General features: G+C 38.5%; 1 protein-coding gene across 1 annotated transcript; it reads left to right on the top strand.

Annotated features, from left to right (window-relative positions):
- Positions 1-8,935: 8,935 nt before the first annotated feature.
- Positions 8,936-15,037, top strand: LOC133572126 (protein PML-like). The gene is made up of 2 exons (XM_061924847.2): positions 8,936-9,163; positions 14,269-15,037. The coding sequence occupies exons 1-2, from the start codon at positions 9,088-9,090 to the stop codon at positions 14,892-14,894; spliced, it is 702 nt and encodes a 233-aa protein (XP_061780831.1). The 5' UTR covers positions 8,936-9,087; the 3' UTR covers positions 14,895-15,037.
- Positions 15,038-15,277: the final 240 nt, after the last annotated feature.

Genomic DNA, 15,277 nt, shown 5'->3' with positions numbered 1-15,277 from the left:
GGGACGCACATAATTTTGCAATGGTCCCAAGTCAGTGAGGGCCGGACCAAACACTAAAATTTCCGTTTTTCCCTCATTCATTATTAAAAAATTCTGGGCTAACCAAGCCTTGACGTCGCATAGACAGTTGAGAAGGAGTGTCAGGGGGCCGTGGCCTTTTGAAATAGGCATATAAATTTGGCAGTCGTCTGCATAAAAGTGATAAAACACTCCATGCCTCTTAAAAATCTCTCCAAGAGGAAGAAGGTACAGTGCAAACAGGATGGGGCCTAGAATAGATCCCTGGGGGACACCACAGTAAAGCGGAGCAGAAGAAGAAGTGGCGTCCCCCAGCCTGACAGAGAAAGACCTTTCTGACAGGTAGGATCTAAACCACTCTAATGCAGTCCCCCTGACACCCACACAGTCTCTCAGGCGATCTAAAAGAATTGTGTGGTCGACTGTGTCAAAGGCAGCTGTAAGATCTAAAAGCACTAAAATGGCAGAGCTGCCAGAATCAGATATTAAAAGCAAATCATTAAAAACCTTTAAAAGTGCAGATTCAGTACTGTGCAAAGCTTTGTATCCAGACTGAAATGGATCTAAAGTGCTATTTTCATCTAAAAAAGGTTGTAGTTGCGCCAAAACACATTTCTCCAAAATTTTTGACACAAAAGGTAATTTAGAAATGGGCCGATAATTTGACAAACTTGTAGGATCAAGACCTGTTTTTTTGATCAAAGGCTCAACAACAGCTCCTTTACAAAAAGAGGGCACACTGCCAGAAATCAAGCTGCTGTTGATGATGTCCCTAACAGATAAGTCAATAGAGTCCCAAACTTCTTTAAAAAAGTGAGGGGGGACTGGGTCTGTGGGACAGGACGAGGGTTTTAATTTGTCGACTATTCCTGTAAGCTCAGGCATGGACACAGGCTCAAACTGACAAAACACAGCCGAGCACCGAGTGGCCACATTGAAACTAAATGGAGAAGGAGAAAGATTTGCCCGAATAGTAGCAACCTTGTCGTTAAAAAAGGAGAGAAATTTTTCACAAGTTTCCCTTGTCATCTCTAGTGAAGTGGCTGGATTCGGATTAAGAACAGAACTAATAGATTTAAAAAGAACACGTGGCTTGTTGATACTATTTGAAATTAAGTCTGACAAATATTTAGTTTTTTCAGCTTTAACCACACTTTGATAGTTCTGACAGCTTTCTTTTAAAATTTGATAAGAGACCTCCAAGTGATCCCTTTTCCACTTACGCTCCGCCCTTCGCCACTCACGCCGAGCTGTGCGTGTGGTTTCATTGAGCCAAGGCTCCTGTTTTGACTTTGGACGTATAGCTCTGAGGGGCGCTATACTGTCCAGAATCTCAGAACATGTGGAAATAAAAGAGCACATTAATTGTTCAGTGTCTGCAGAGTGTGATATATTCTGCATAGACACAGTGAACAAAGGAGAAAAGGCGGCTGCAGTGTCAGTTCTAATAACACTACTACTTGTACTTGACGAATGCTATCTGTTGGCATGCTAACATTAGCCTGCTAGCTTTTTTTTTTTTTTCTAAAGCTAATTTTGTAGGCATACACCTCAGTCATATTTTAGTACTTAAAGCACGCTAATTTGAAACATTTTTCAGGTACACACCTCAGAGTAATGTATTTTGGTACTTGCCGCATGTTACAGTTGGCATTTTAGCAAGCTAACATTAGCGTGCTAGATTTGTTGGAGCTAATTCAGCAGATGTACACCTCAGTCACAGTGTCATACATGTTGGTATACAAATGATACCTATTTGCATAATAGCTTTATTTTTGCTAATTTTGCAGGTGTACACCTCAGCGTCAAATATTTTGCTACTTGATGAATGATACATCTTAGTCATATTTTGGTACTTGATGCATTCTAACGTTGGCAGGCTCACATTTTTAAATGTTTCAGGTACTCAGCTAAGAGTAACATTTTGGTACTTGACTTACAGTTAGCATTTTAGCAAGCTAGACTTTATTTTAGCTAATTTAGCAATATTTTTCTAATATTTTTTATATCTGGCCAGCGTGCAAATTTTTAGCATTTCAGTTTGGCTTTGGCTCTTCAGCATTCACATAAAATTTTAGCGTCACTTGACGAATGATACACCCTAGTTATATTTTGGTACTTACATGCTAACGTTAGCAGGCTAGCATTTAAAAAAACTTTCAGGTACACACTTCAGAGTAACATGGCGCATGTTACCGTTAGCAAGCTAACATTAGCATGCTCGAGAGCAGCGGTTACAGGGGCAGCATTTGATCCATCAAGGTGTGGTTCACCTGTGAGAAGCCCAGTGGTTAGGCCCAAGGAAGGAGTTCATATGCAGTTCCCCACTACTCTGTTCGATGCATCTATACCCCAAGTTCCACCTGCCAGCCTCCAACCTCAGCAGGTCTCAGTTCTACCTCTGCAGGCCCCAGGTCAGCCTGCCGGTCTCTATCCCCAGTAGGCCCCTGTTCACCAAGCTGTGCCTGCCAGTTTCCAGTTCCAACCTCAACAGGCCCCAATTCAGCCTGCCAACCTCCAACCCCAATCTCAGCAGGCCCCAACTCAACTGCAGCAGGTCCCAGTTCTACCTCTGCAGGCCCCAGGTTAGCCTGCCGGTCTCTATCCCCAGCAGGCCCCCGTTCACCAAGCTGTGCCTGCCAGTTTCCAGTTCCAACCTCAACAAGCCACTCCCAGCTCAACACAGAACAATCAGCTGATCAAAATTCTGGAAGCCCAAAATGAACTGACTAAGATTCTTGTGAAACAGCAGCTTCTGTCCACGCTCCCACAAGGAAGTGTTCCCCTCTTTGATGGAAAAATCTTGGAGTACAAGTCATTCATCCATTCCTTTGAACACATGGTCGAAAGTAAAACGGACAATGACAGGAACAGGTTGCAGTTTCTCATCCATTACACAAAGGGCCATGCTCAAAAGCTAGTCAAAAGTTGTGAATATATGTCACCAGACAGAAGCTACCAGAAAGCCAAAAGGTTACTAAAAGAGAACTTTGGTCATGACTTTAGAATTGCCTGTGCTTACCTAGATAAGGTCCAGACGTGGCCTCAAATTAGGGCAGAGGATTCCAAATCCTTGCAGGAGTACCCCATGTTCCTCAGGAGCTGCTGTAATGCCATGGAGGAGACGGAGTACATGGACGAACTAGACACACTGGCCAATATGAGAAACATTGCGTTTAAGTTGCCCTTCAAGCTGAAGGCGCAACAAAGCCTATGAGCAGCAGGAAGAGCACAACCGCAGGGTGAGGGTTTTAGACCTGGTTAGCTTTATAGAAAAGCAAGCTCGTGTGGCAGCCCATCCAGTCTTTGGAGAGCTAAGGGTACAGGAGCAGTCAGCCAGCATAGGAAAGGCTAACGCTAGACCCTCTGTAAAGCCACAACACTCAAAGTCAGCCGGCTAGTAGTTTTGCCACGAGTATTACTATTAGCCCAATGGAGTCCAGGCCAGAGTCTGAGTCAGAGCCCATTTGTCCATGTCAGGTTCAAACACTGTTGACATCTATTAATCAGACAAGATGCAAAGAATCAAACAGAGACAGAATTAAATTTGGACCCATGAGGAGCGACGTGGCGAAAGTCCTCTCGGAACCGTCTTCCACCACACCCTGCCAGAAGCTTGGCCTCCTCTTTCTTTCTTTGACTTTCCTCCCCCCACCTGACCAAAGCTGCTTCAAGAGGCAGTGGGTCGTAAATAGCGTTGCCTTTGGTTACCAAATAGTTCAAAGAGAGTTCGTCAAATACTTCAAAGAGAATTCCTCTCAAATACTTCAAAGAGAGTTCGTAAAATACTTCAGAGACTTCCTCCTGGAAGTTTGAAGATCCTGCCATCTGTCCGACTTGAAGTCACACTGGAGTTTTACGAGCCTTATTCCTCTTGGTAGGCCTCGAAGACAGCCTTCGTCTTCTTATCAGGAACATAATGTAATACAATGTTTCTTTTGTGATAACTTACAAACAATTATTCCAACAGTCCACTTTGTAAAAACAAACACCCACTAGAGTTGTGTAGATGGTTCATTAAGAAGCACAGAGACAAGCTTAGTTTCCTAAAAAATAACAAATATGAGATAAAGAGTTGTTATTCTTAATCGCATAATTTCGATTTTTCTCTCATAATTTAGATTTATTTTATCTCATGATTATGACTTTTTATCTAATAAATTTGACTTTTAGTCTCATGATTATGACTTTTTATATCATAAATTTGACTTTCAGTCTCAAGATTGACTTTTTATCTCATAATTTCGATTTTGTTATTTTATGAATATGACTTTTTATCTCATAATTTCGATTTTTTTTATCTCGTGATTATGACTTTTTATCTCATAATTTCGACTTTTTAGCTCATGATTATGACTTTTTATCTCATAAATTTGACTTTTTCTCTCATGATTATGACTTTTTGTCTCATGATTATGACTTTTTATCTCATAATTTCGATTTTTTTTATCTCATAATTTCGATTTTTAGCCTCATGATTATGACTTTTAATCTCAAATTTGACTTTTTGTCTCATGATTATGACTTTTTATCTCATAAATTTGACTTTTTGTCTCGTGATTATGACTTTTTATCTCATCATTTTGATTTTGTTATTTTATGAATTACTTTTTATCTCATAATTTCGATTTTTAATCTCATGATTATGACTTTTTATCTCATAATTTCGATTTTTTTTTTTTTATCTCATAATTTCGACTTTTATCTCATGATTATGACTTTTTATCTCATAATTTCGACTTTTTATCTCATGATTATGACTTTCTATCTTATAAATTTGACTTTTATCCCATGATTATGACTTTTTATCTCATAATTTCGATTTTTTTTGTCTCATGAATATGACTTTTTATCTCATAATTTCGACTTTTTATCTCGTGGTTATGACTTTTTATCTCATAATTTCGACTTTTTATCTCATGATTATGACTTTTTATCTCATAAATTTGACTTTTTGTCTCATGATTATGACTTTTCATCTCATAATTTCGATTTTGTTATCTTATGAATATGACGTTTTATCTCATAATTTCGACTTTTTATCTCATGATTATGACTTTTTATCTCATAATTTCGATTTTTAATCTCATGATTATGACTTTTTATCACCTCGGGGGTTGCAATGTGTAGAAATGTGTAGCTCCCACGAAATCCTCCGCACATTATTTCGGTTTAAACTATTGAATTGTTTAATAATATGTGTATGGGATCTAGTCAGGGGCATGTATCATCTCCTTTGCTGCATGAATCTGTCAGTACTCAGCCCTCTGGAGGCATCGTCAGCTGGATTGTCTTTACTGCCCACATACCTCCATTGAGACAGCTCTGTTTTGAGGGACACACCTTTGTAGGTGGCTGCACAGTCAAAGACCACCTTGAGTTTCTTCTTTTTGGGGTGGTACACTCCGTGGTGTGGTATGTACCAAACCTTTGTCTGGCTGAGCTCCTCCTCTGGCACCTCCTCAGCATAGTTGCTTTCCAGAATGTCATTGAGAGATGCAACGTACTCCTGTTTGAATTGCTGGTTCCTTTCCATTTTTCTTTTCAGGCTTTGGAGGCGCTGTTCGCCACTTGGGCGGTTGTTGGGCAGGTTGACTGTGGGCTTTCTGAAGGGTAATTTCAGACTGTAGTGTCCGTCCTGTAGGACTGCCTCTTTGGCTATCTCTAAAAACTGTTTGGCTTCTACTGACGGCTCAGTCTGTTCCTCTGACACTATCTCACTGAACTCCAGGTTATACTGGGAAATCAGAAGCTCCTCCAGATTTGCAACTGAAATTCTGTTCACAGTTGCACTCACTGCCTCACTATTCCGACCTCTAAATGGCCCGTTAACCACCCATCTCAATAGTGTTCTCACTGCATGTGGACCACCACCATGGCTATTTATAACCTCCCATGGCTCTAACAGTTTTGGAGCATTTGTGCCTATCAACAGCTCCGCCTTTGAACTGATGCTCGGGAGTATAACGTTACCTAAATATGGCCATGGTGCTATGAACTCTGCAGCCCGGATAATCACCAGAACCCCTTCAATCCAGCACATCACCCCTGTTCTGCAGCAACTCCACTGGCTACCCATCAAACATCGCATCCACTTTAAAATAATTCTCCTCACTTTCAAAACTATCCATAACCTCTCTCCATCATATCTCTCTGACCTGATCCATGTCGCCACGCCCTCACGTTCCCTAAGATCCTCTTCATCCATCCATCTCACTGTCCCTTTATTTAAACTGTCCACCATGGGTGCCCGAGTTTTCAGCCGCTCTGCCCCACATCTTTGGAACTCTTTACCACCAGACCTTCGTAACTTAGATTCAATATCCCTCTTCAAATCAAGACTCAAAACACACCTATTTCTGACTGCTTGTTCATTGTAATCATCTTTTCTTCTCTATCTTTGTTGTTGTTATTATTTTTATTTTTTTTCAAATTTGATTTTATTGTTGTGATTTTGTACGGTGTCCTTGAGTGCCCAGAAAGGCGCCTTATAAATAAAATGTATTATTATTATTATTATTATTATGTCTTCCTGTTTGGGGATGCTGCTTGTGGTGACTGGCATTTCTTTCTGTGTGAAGACAACAGGAAGAGGTAGGAAATGATTGATGTCCAGTGCAGAAACTTCCAGCCCAGCTACCATGTGAGTTGGGACAGACTTTTCTCGATTCATGGTCCTTAGTAGGATATGGGTCTTTACTCCCTTTATGTTCAACTGGGACATGAGCTGTTCAGAATAGAAGCTAGCGGAGGATCCAGGGTCAAGGAGAGCATAAACTGAGAGGACCTGGCTGCCCTTCCCTGCCTTAACTTTGACTGGGACAATGGACAGAACACTCTCTTGGTCCCCGGCCCCTATATGGCCACATAGCTCTGCTCCTGCACTACTTACATCTCTAGAGGGCTGTTCTACCTCTTTCGATAGCTTGTCTTTCCTGTCATAAAAGTCATAATCATGAGACAAAAAGTCAAATTTATGACATAAAAAGTCATAATCATGAGATAAAAAGTCGAAATTATGAGATAAAAAGTCATAATCATGAGATAAAAAGTTTAAATTATGAGATAAAAAGTCATAATCATGGGATAAAAGTCAAATTTATAAGATAGAAAGTCATAATCATGAGCTAAAAAGTCAAAATTATGAGATAAAAAGTCATAATCATGAGATAAAAGTCGAAATGATGAGATAAAAAAACGAAATTATGAGATAAAAAGTCATAATCATGAGATTAAAATTCGAAATGAGATAAAAAGTAATTCATAAAATAACAAAATCGAAATTATGAGATAAAAAGTCATAATCACGAGACAAAAAGTCAAATTTATGAGATAAAAAGTCATAATCATGTGATAAAAGTCAAATTTATAAGATAGAAAGGCATAATCATGAGATAAAAATGTGAAATTATGAGATAAAAAGTCATAATCATGAGATAAAAGTCGAAATTATGAGATAAAAAAATAGAAATTATGAGATAAAAAGTCATAATCATGAGATTAAAAATCGAAATTATGAGATAAAAAGTAATTCGTAAAATAAAATCGAAATGATGAGATAAAGTCATAATCACGAGACAAAAAGTCAAATTTATGAGATAAAAAGTCATAATCATGTGATAAAAGTCAAATTTATAAGATAGAAAGGCATAATCATGAGATAAAAATGTGAAATTATGAGATAAAAAGTCATAATCATGAGATAAAAATCGAAATTATGAGATAAAAAATCGAAATTATGAGATAAAAAGTAATTCATAAAATAACAAAATCGAAATTATGAGATAAAAAGTCATAATCACGAGACAAAAAGTCAAATTTATGAGATAAAAAGTCATAATCATGAGGCTAAAAGTCAAATTTATAAGATAGAAAGTCATAATCTAGAGATAAAAAAAAAAATCGAAATTACGAGATAAAAAGTCATAATCATGAGATAAAGTCGTAATTATGAGATAAAAAAATCGAAATTATGAGATAAAAGGTCATAATCATGAGACAAAAAGTCAAATTTATGAGATAAAAAGTCATAATCATGAGCTAAAAAGTCGAAATTATGAGATAAAAAGTCATAATCACGAGATAAAAAAAATCGAAATTATGAGATAAAAAGTCATAATCTTGAGACTAAAAGTCAAATGTATGATATAAAAAGTCATAATCATGAGACTAAAAGTCAAATTTATTAGATAAAAAGTCATAATCATGAGATAAAATAAATCTAAATTATGCGATTAAGAATAACAACTCCATCCATCCATCCATCCATTTTCTACCGCTTATTCCCTTTTGGAGTCGCGGGGGGCGCTGGAGCCTATCTCAGCTACAATCGGGCGGAAGGCGGGGTACGCCCTGGACAAGTCGCCACCTCATCGCAGGGCCAACACAGATAGACAACATTCACACTCACATTCACACACTAGGGCCAATTTAGAGTTGCCAATCAACTTATCCCCAGGTGCATGTCTTTGGAGGTGGGAGGAAGCCGGAGTACCCGGAGGGAACCCACGCAGTCACGGGGAGAACATGCAAACTCCACACAGAAAGATCCCGAGCCCGGGATTGAACCCAAGACTACTCAGGACCTTCGTATTGTGAGGCAGATGCACTAACCCCTCTGCCACCAACTCTTTATCTCATATTTGTTATTTTTTACTCCACAATTTCGACTTTTTTATTATCATATTTTAGACATTTCATCCCATAACGATGACATAATTCCGACTTGACATTCCATAGTCATAGTTGATCATTGGGGTATTTTTTAGTAGTGGAAACTTCCATAGAAATCAATACAATAAAGCGTCAGTTTAAGCAGAGTGATTCACTCAGCCGCCGCTTGGCGGCGAGCAAGCGTCACTTGATCTGATCACCAGCCCGAGTACCAACGAAGAAGAACTTCTGGGTGTTTTAAAGGGCGCAGCGGGAAGTTTCTGTTTCAGTTCTCCCCTCGACGAGCAGAAGAGCAGTTTTGTCGCAGTTATTATTTAAAACACTCACAACTTCGTCTTAGAATTTCATTCTTCTACCTGTTGCAACTTTTGTAGTCGGGTGGAAGTTGAAAGCGCGATGCAGACGTCGGCCGTAGATGAGGACAAGACGCAACACTCGCTGGTCTTTTTCGACCTGGAGACAACTGGATTCGGTAAGTTTAATGTTGACTTTTGTTGTCATAATGTTTGGGTACTTCTTTAAATATTTATAAAGCTTTATTAATAAAACCCAGTAAAGGAAAAAAACTGACCCAGTATTTACTTAACGTGTAGTATTGACCCCGGGATCGATACTTATCGTGTAGTATCGACCACCTGGGTCAATACTTAACGTGTAGTATCGACCGAGGTGGTCGATACTACATGCTTTCTGTTCTTAGTTATTATTTCTCCGGCTGTAGAAAAGACCCGCTCACAGGGCACAGAGGAGGCGTCTGTGCGACACAGTTCTCGTATCGGTCACGTGACCAAAACAGCTCATGATCGGTCAAGTGACTTTCTAAAAGCGGTACGCGCACCGACACAGGCTTTTGCTCTATGAGCTCGACGCATGCGCCGATGCATCGCTGTTGCCGGACCCATCACTAGTTAGATAAAAAAACACCTAAATTATGAGATAAAAAGTCATAATCATGGGATACAAAGTCAAAATTATGAGATAAAAAGTCATAATCATGACATAAAAAGTCATAATCATGAGATAAAGTCAAATTTATGAGATAAAAAGTCATAATCATGAGATAAAAAGTCAAAATTATGAGATAAAAAGTCAAAATTATGAGATAAAAAGTCAAAATTATGAGATAAAAAGTCAAAATCATGAGATAAAAAGTCATAATCATGAGATAAAAAGTTGAAATTATGAGATAAAAAGTCATAATCACGAGATAAAAAGTCGAAATTATGAGATAAAAAGTCATAATCATGAGATAAAAAGTCAAAATTATGAGAAAAAGTCATAATCATGAGATAAAAAGTCGAAATTAAAAAAGTCAAATTTATAAGATAAAAAGTCATAATCATGAGATAAAAAGTCGAAATTATGAGATAAAAAGTCATAATCATGAGATAAAAAAGTCGAAATTATGAGATAAAAAGTCGAAATTAAAAAAGACAAATTTATGAGATAAAAAGTCAGTCATGAGATAAAAAGTCAAAATATGAGATAAAAAGTCATAATCATGAGATAAGTCGAAATCATGAGATAAAAATTATAATCATGAGATAAAAAGTCATAATGAGATAAAAAGTCGAAATTATGAGATACAATTTATAATCATGAGATAAAAAGTCGAAATTATGAGATTAAAGTCATAATCATGAGACAAAAAGTCAAATTTACAAGATAAAAAGTCATAATCATGGGGAAAAAAAGTCAAATTTATGAGATAAAAAGTCATAATCATGGATAAAAGTCGAAATTATGAGATAAAAGTCATAATCATGAAATTAAAAATCGAAATTATGAGATAAAAAGTCATAATCATGGGATAAAAAGTCAAAATTATGAGATAAAAAGTCATAATCGTGAGATAAAAAGTCATAATCATGAGATAAAAAGTCGAAATTATGAGATAAAAAGTTGAAATTATGAGATAAAAAGTCATAATCATGAGATAAAAAGTCGAAATTATGAGATAAAATTTATAATCATGAGAAAAAAAGTCGAAATTATGAGATTAAAGTCATAATCATGAGACAAAAAGTCAAATTTACAAGATAAAAAGTCATAATCATGAGACAAAAAATCATAATCATGAGAAAAAAAGTCAAATTTATGAGATAAAAAGTCATAATCATGAGATAAAAAGTCAAATTTATAAGATAAAAAGTCAAAATTATGAGTTTAAAAAGTCAAAATTATCAGATAAAAAGTCAAATTTATAGGATAAAAAGTCATCATGAGATAAAAAGCCAGAGGGCCGGATCAGACCCGCAAACAGGATTTATAGATGAGTTTGCTAAGTGTAAAAATTAACTTTAAATTTTTAGAATGAAACAGCTGTTCAAAATGTGTCCACTGGATGTCGCAATAGCAATTTTTTTTGTATCTTTGTAGATAATGCTACATATGCACAAAATAAACCACATGTCAGTACATCAGTCAAGGAAAATGATCAAACTACATAAATAACATACTGTAATTTGATTTTTATATACCTTTTTTTTGTCTTGATAGATTGCATATTAACACCAATGAGTTGTAAAATGTAAACATAGAGAAACCTGAGAAGAATTATCAGCGTATTTTCAAAACTATAGTATATAAGCCGCACCCACTAAATTTGAGAGGAAACCGGTCCCGCACCGGACTATAAGACGCATATTTATACGTTGTAAAATGAGTTAGTTTCACAGAATTATTTTGTGAATGTTTATTTACATACCTTAATTGTTTCCAAACAGTGTCTGTAACGCGGCAGTAAAACGGCTGATCAAACAAAACAGAAGTCATCGTCATGGACCCACTAGCTGCGGAAGCCAGCTCTCCAATCAGCTAAATAAACTCAACAAATCCACGGTGACGTTTTGGTGAATTTACTGAGGAATTTTTGAAACCAAAACAATACAAAAAGAATGCAATTGTAAGTTAATAATGCTAATACAGACACTCGTAAACATCGTTGACATATTAGCTAATGCTCACAACACTATTGACATGACATTACGATAGCACGTACAAATAAATATGCATGAAAACACTCCTGCAGACATCACACATGGGACGGTTTAGTAAGTAAGAACTGTTTTAGTTATATTGTAAAACTTACAAACGTTGCTTGGAGTGATTAAATTAAGAACTTTAGGGACGGTTTTACTTCCAGTTCAAGGCATTAAAACAGGAAGTACATTTTCAACCCGCAGCACCTTCAGTGAGCAAATTCGTCCACAAACAATAACACACCTTTTCAGTCCTCTGCTTGAGTTTAATGGAAACTATTGAACACAAAACATTATGGCTGTTTGTGAAGAACAATTGATTAAATAATAGTAGGAAAAAGTAATGGCTTATAGTCTGGAATTTACAGTATTGTCTGCAGGTTTACTGTTTAGTGCCTGGAAGTTACAGCTGTGCTCTAAAGGGCGAGTGCGGCTAAGGTGGCGGTCTTGGTGGGGACGAGCACCTTACATCATTTACAGATTACATTGGTCTGACTACCGTCCCTTTGGAAAAATCCCCAAACTGCCATACTGTCCAATTCACAATTTCTTCAGTTTTACTTTCTCTCTGCAAAGAATCAACCGTGAGACAACAAGATGGCGCAACTAAATTTGATAGTTGTGTGAATGCTACAATTGTAACATTCACACATGGTTTTCTACACTAAAATTCATCTATTTATTATTCAACAACTTCTTCTTCTCCAGATTTTGGCGTGCTCTACCTTGCACATTTTTCCTCCGATTCACACCTTTCCAACTTCAAACTGTTCAGTCTATTCTGGAATTGCGGGCTTTCCCTTAACAAATTCCAGGTTTTCCGGGACATTTTTCCCAGTCAAAAATAATTGGCCATTTTTCAAACTTCCACCATTTCCACATTTTACAACCAATTCAAACCATTCCAAATGCAACACATTCCACCATTCTGGAAATTTAAACTATCCCTTTTCCAAGTTCAAAAAAATTCCAGGATTTTCCAGGATTCCTGGTTTACCAAAGCCCTATTTCCACCCTTTTTTTCTGGCGACTCCTCCTCCCAACCTCCAACCCACTTCAACCGTTCCACCGTCAAAACATTCCTCTTAATTAGGACAAAAAACTAATTAGGACAAAATTCACGTTTTTCCCCGAAATTCCGTAATACCATTTCTCATTTCAACGTGTTACTACCGGTACTTAATTTCTCGACCGATCTGAAAAATGTAAACACCAACCATTTCAACTCATTCAGACCATTCCAAATCTTTGGGAAATTCCCATTTAAATCAATGGGACATTCTTCAAAGTTCCATAATTCCCACATTTTTCATCTGATTCAAACGGTTCCAACTTCAAAATATTCAGCCTGTTCAGGAATTGTGTGCTCTCCTTCAACAATTCTAAAAACACTCCAGGATTTAATTTCAACTTCAGCATTGGAGCATTCACACGCAATTCCTTCAGGAATTGTCTCATCTAGTCCAGGAGTCGGCAACCCAAAATGTTGAAAGAGCCATATTGGACCAAAAATACAAAAAACAAATCTGTCTGGAGCCGCAAAAAATTAAAAGCCATATTACATACAGATAGTGTGTCATGAGATATAAATTGAACTTAAGGGAAACTAAATGAGCTCAAATATAGCTACAAATGAGGCATAATGATGCAATATGTACATATAGCTAGCCTAAATAGCATGTTAGCATCGATTAACTTGCAGTCATGCAGTGACCAAATATGTCTAATTAGCACTCCACACAAGTCAATAACATCAACAAAACTCACCTTTCATGCACAACGTTAAAAGTTTGGTGGACAAAATGAGACAGAAAAAGAAGTGGCATAAAACACGTCCTAGAAAGTCGGAGAAAGTTATACATGTAAACAAACTACGGTGAGTTCAAGGACCGCCAAAATTAGTAGGACAAAATGGCGCTCGCCAAATACTCGAATCAGTGAAGCATGTTTAATATAAACTAGGGAGGCATGTGTCATGTTTGTCCTCCTACAGAAACCATATTAAAACAAAAAATAGATTTTTCCCCCTATCTTTTTCCATTTTTCATACATTTAAAAAAAAGCTCCAGATAGCCACTAGGGCGGCGCTAAAGAGCCGCGGGTTGCCGACCCCTGATCTAGTCGATACTGTTACCTGATTGGCTGTTAGCGTATCACTTTCTGCGTTGATCTGTTACCAAAAAGAGTACCTTTTTGTTCATGCAGCCAACCTTGCTTTGCAATGTCCGGTTTCTTCAGACAAAGAAAAAAAAATTATAGGACAGTTTATCAAACACGTTTTTTTTATTGATATCGATTACGCGGCGATCGCGACACATTGATATCCTTTCATCGCCCAGCAGACGCTAATCATTTGTCAATAGTAATAATAAAGCATAGATGGCATGTACCGCCTTATAAGTGCTAGCAGTAGGTGGCAGTGCCAGATAAACAAATGTGAGACTCGGGCGTATTGTCAGGTTTGGAGTGTCTAAAAAGGCATTTCATGGCCATGTTTGTTGTTGTCGAGGTCTCGGGACATAACGTGCGTGTAAAGCATGCATGACAGCGCTTCAACTTGCAAAGTTTTGTGTGAAGATGAGAGTTTCGTCATCAGGCTCAACATGCGAGATCATCCAGTTGGCGGCGGTGAGCGGCGACCGCTTTCTGAACCTGCACGTTGTCCCTCCTTGCCGGGTGCATCCCCAAGCCACCGAGGTGACGGGCTTCACCGTGGTCAGGCAGCAGCTTTACCTCCACGGGCGGCTAGTCTCCACCAAGTCCTTGGAGGAGGCGCTGGTGTCCTTCATCGCCTTTCTCCTAGCGCTCGGACGCCCCCTGCTGGTGGGACACAACATCCGCCGCTTCGACTGCCAGCCGCTGGCCCGAGCGCTGGAGCAGACGGGCCTGAGGGAGCAGTTGGAGGCGTCCATCTCGGGCTGCGTGGACACCATGCCTCTGGCCCGGGAGGTGCTGAAGGAGTGCGGCATGAAGCGCTTCAGTCAGGAGCACCTGGTCAGGGAGCTGCTGGGCGTGGACTACCAGGCCCATGACGCCTTGGAGGACGTGCGGGCCTTGCAGAAGCTCTACCACGTTCTCCAGCCCTCACCTGAGGTGGTCGCCCGCCACTTGTTCAGTCTGAGCGACATACAGGTGGTCCGCGGGTACCGCTGTCAGTTAGTGCCTCCTGTGGCAGCTTGTGGAACCGCAGAGGAGCTAGACAACTTCATGAAGATTCCATGACCAACACTTCTTTTTATTTCATTCACTAGATTATGTCAGCAAATGGATTTTAATACATTTTAACTTCCCTTAAAGCAATATTGTCTCTGCTGTTGAATGCATTTATGATACAATTTGAAATGGATTAAACATTTATTCATGTATCCAGTTGGGGCTGCAATGATTCATCCATTTGAAAAAAACTTTCATTTAAAATTCTGTTGCCCCGAATAAACGTTTAACGTGCAACTTATTTTAATGCACATGTTAAAAGTGTCATTTCAAAGTCCATCCATCCATTTCTACCGCTTGTCCCTTTCATGGTCAGGGGGGGTGCTGGAGCCTATCTCAGCTGCAGTCGGGCGGAAGGCGGGGTAAACCCTGGACAAGTCGCCATCTCATCA

Source organism: Nerophis lumbriciformis, linkage group LG29 (assembly GCF_033978685.3).
Source record: "Nerophis lumbriciformis linkage group LG29, RoL_Nlum_v2.1, whole genome shotgun sequence".
NCBI lineage: Eukaryota > Metazoa > Chordata > Actinopteri > Syngnathiformes > Syngnathidae > Nerophis > Nerophis lumbriciformis.
The sequence above is the reverse complement of the archived record's forward strand: the minus strand, read 5'-3'. Positions and strand labels throughout refer to the sequence as shown.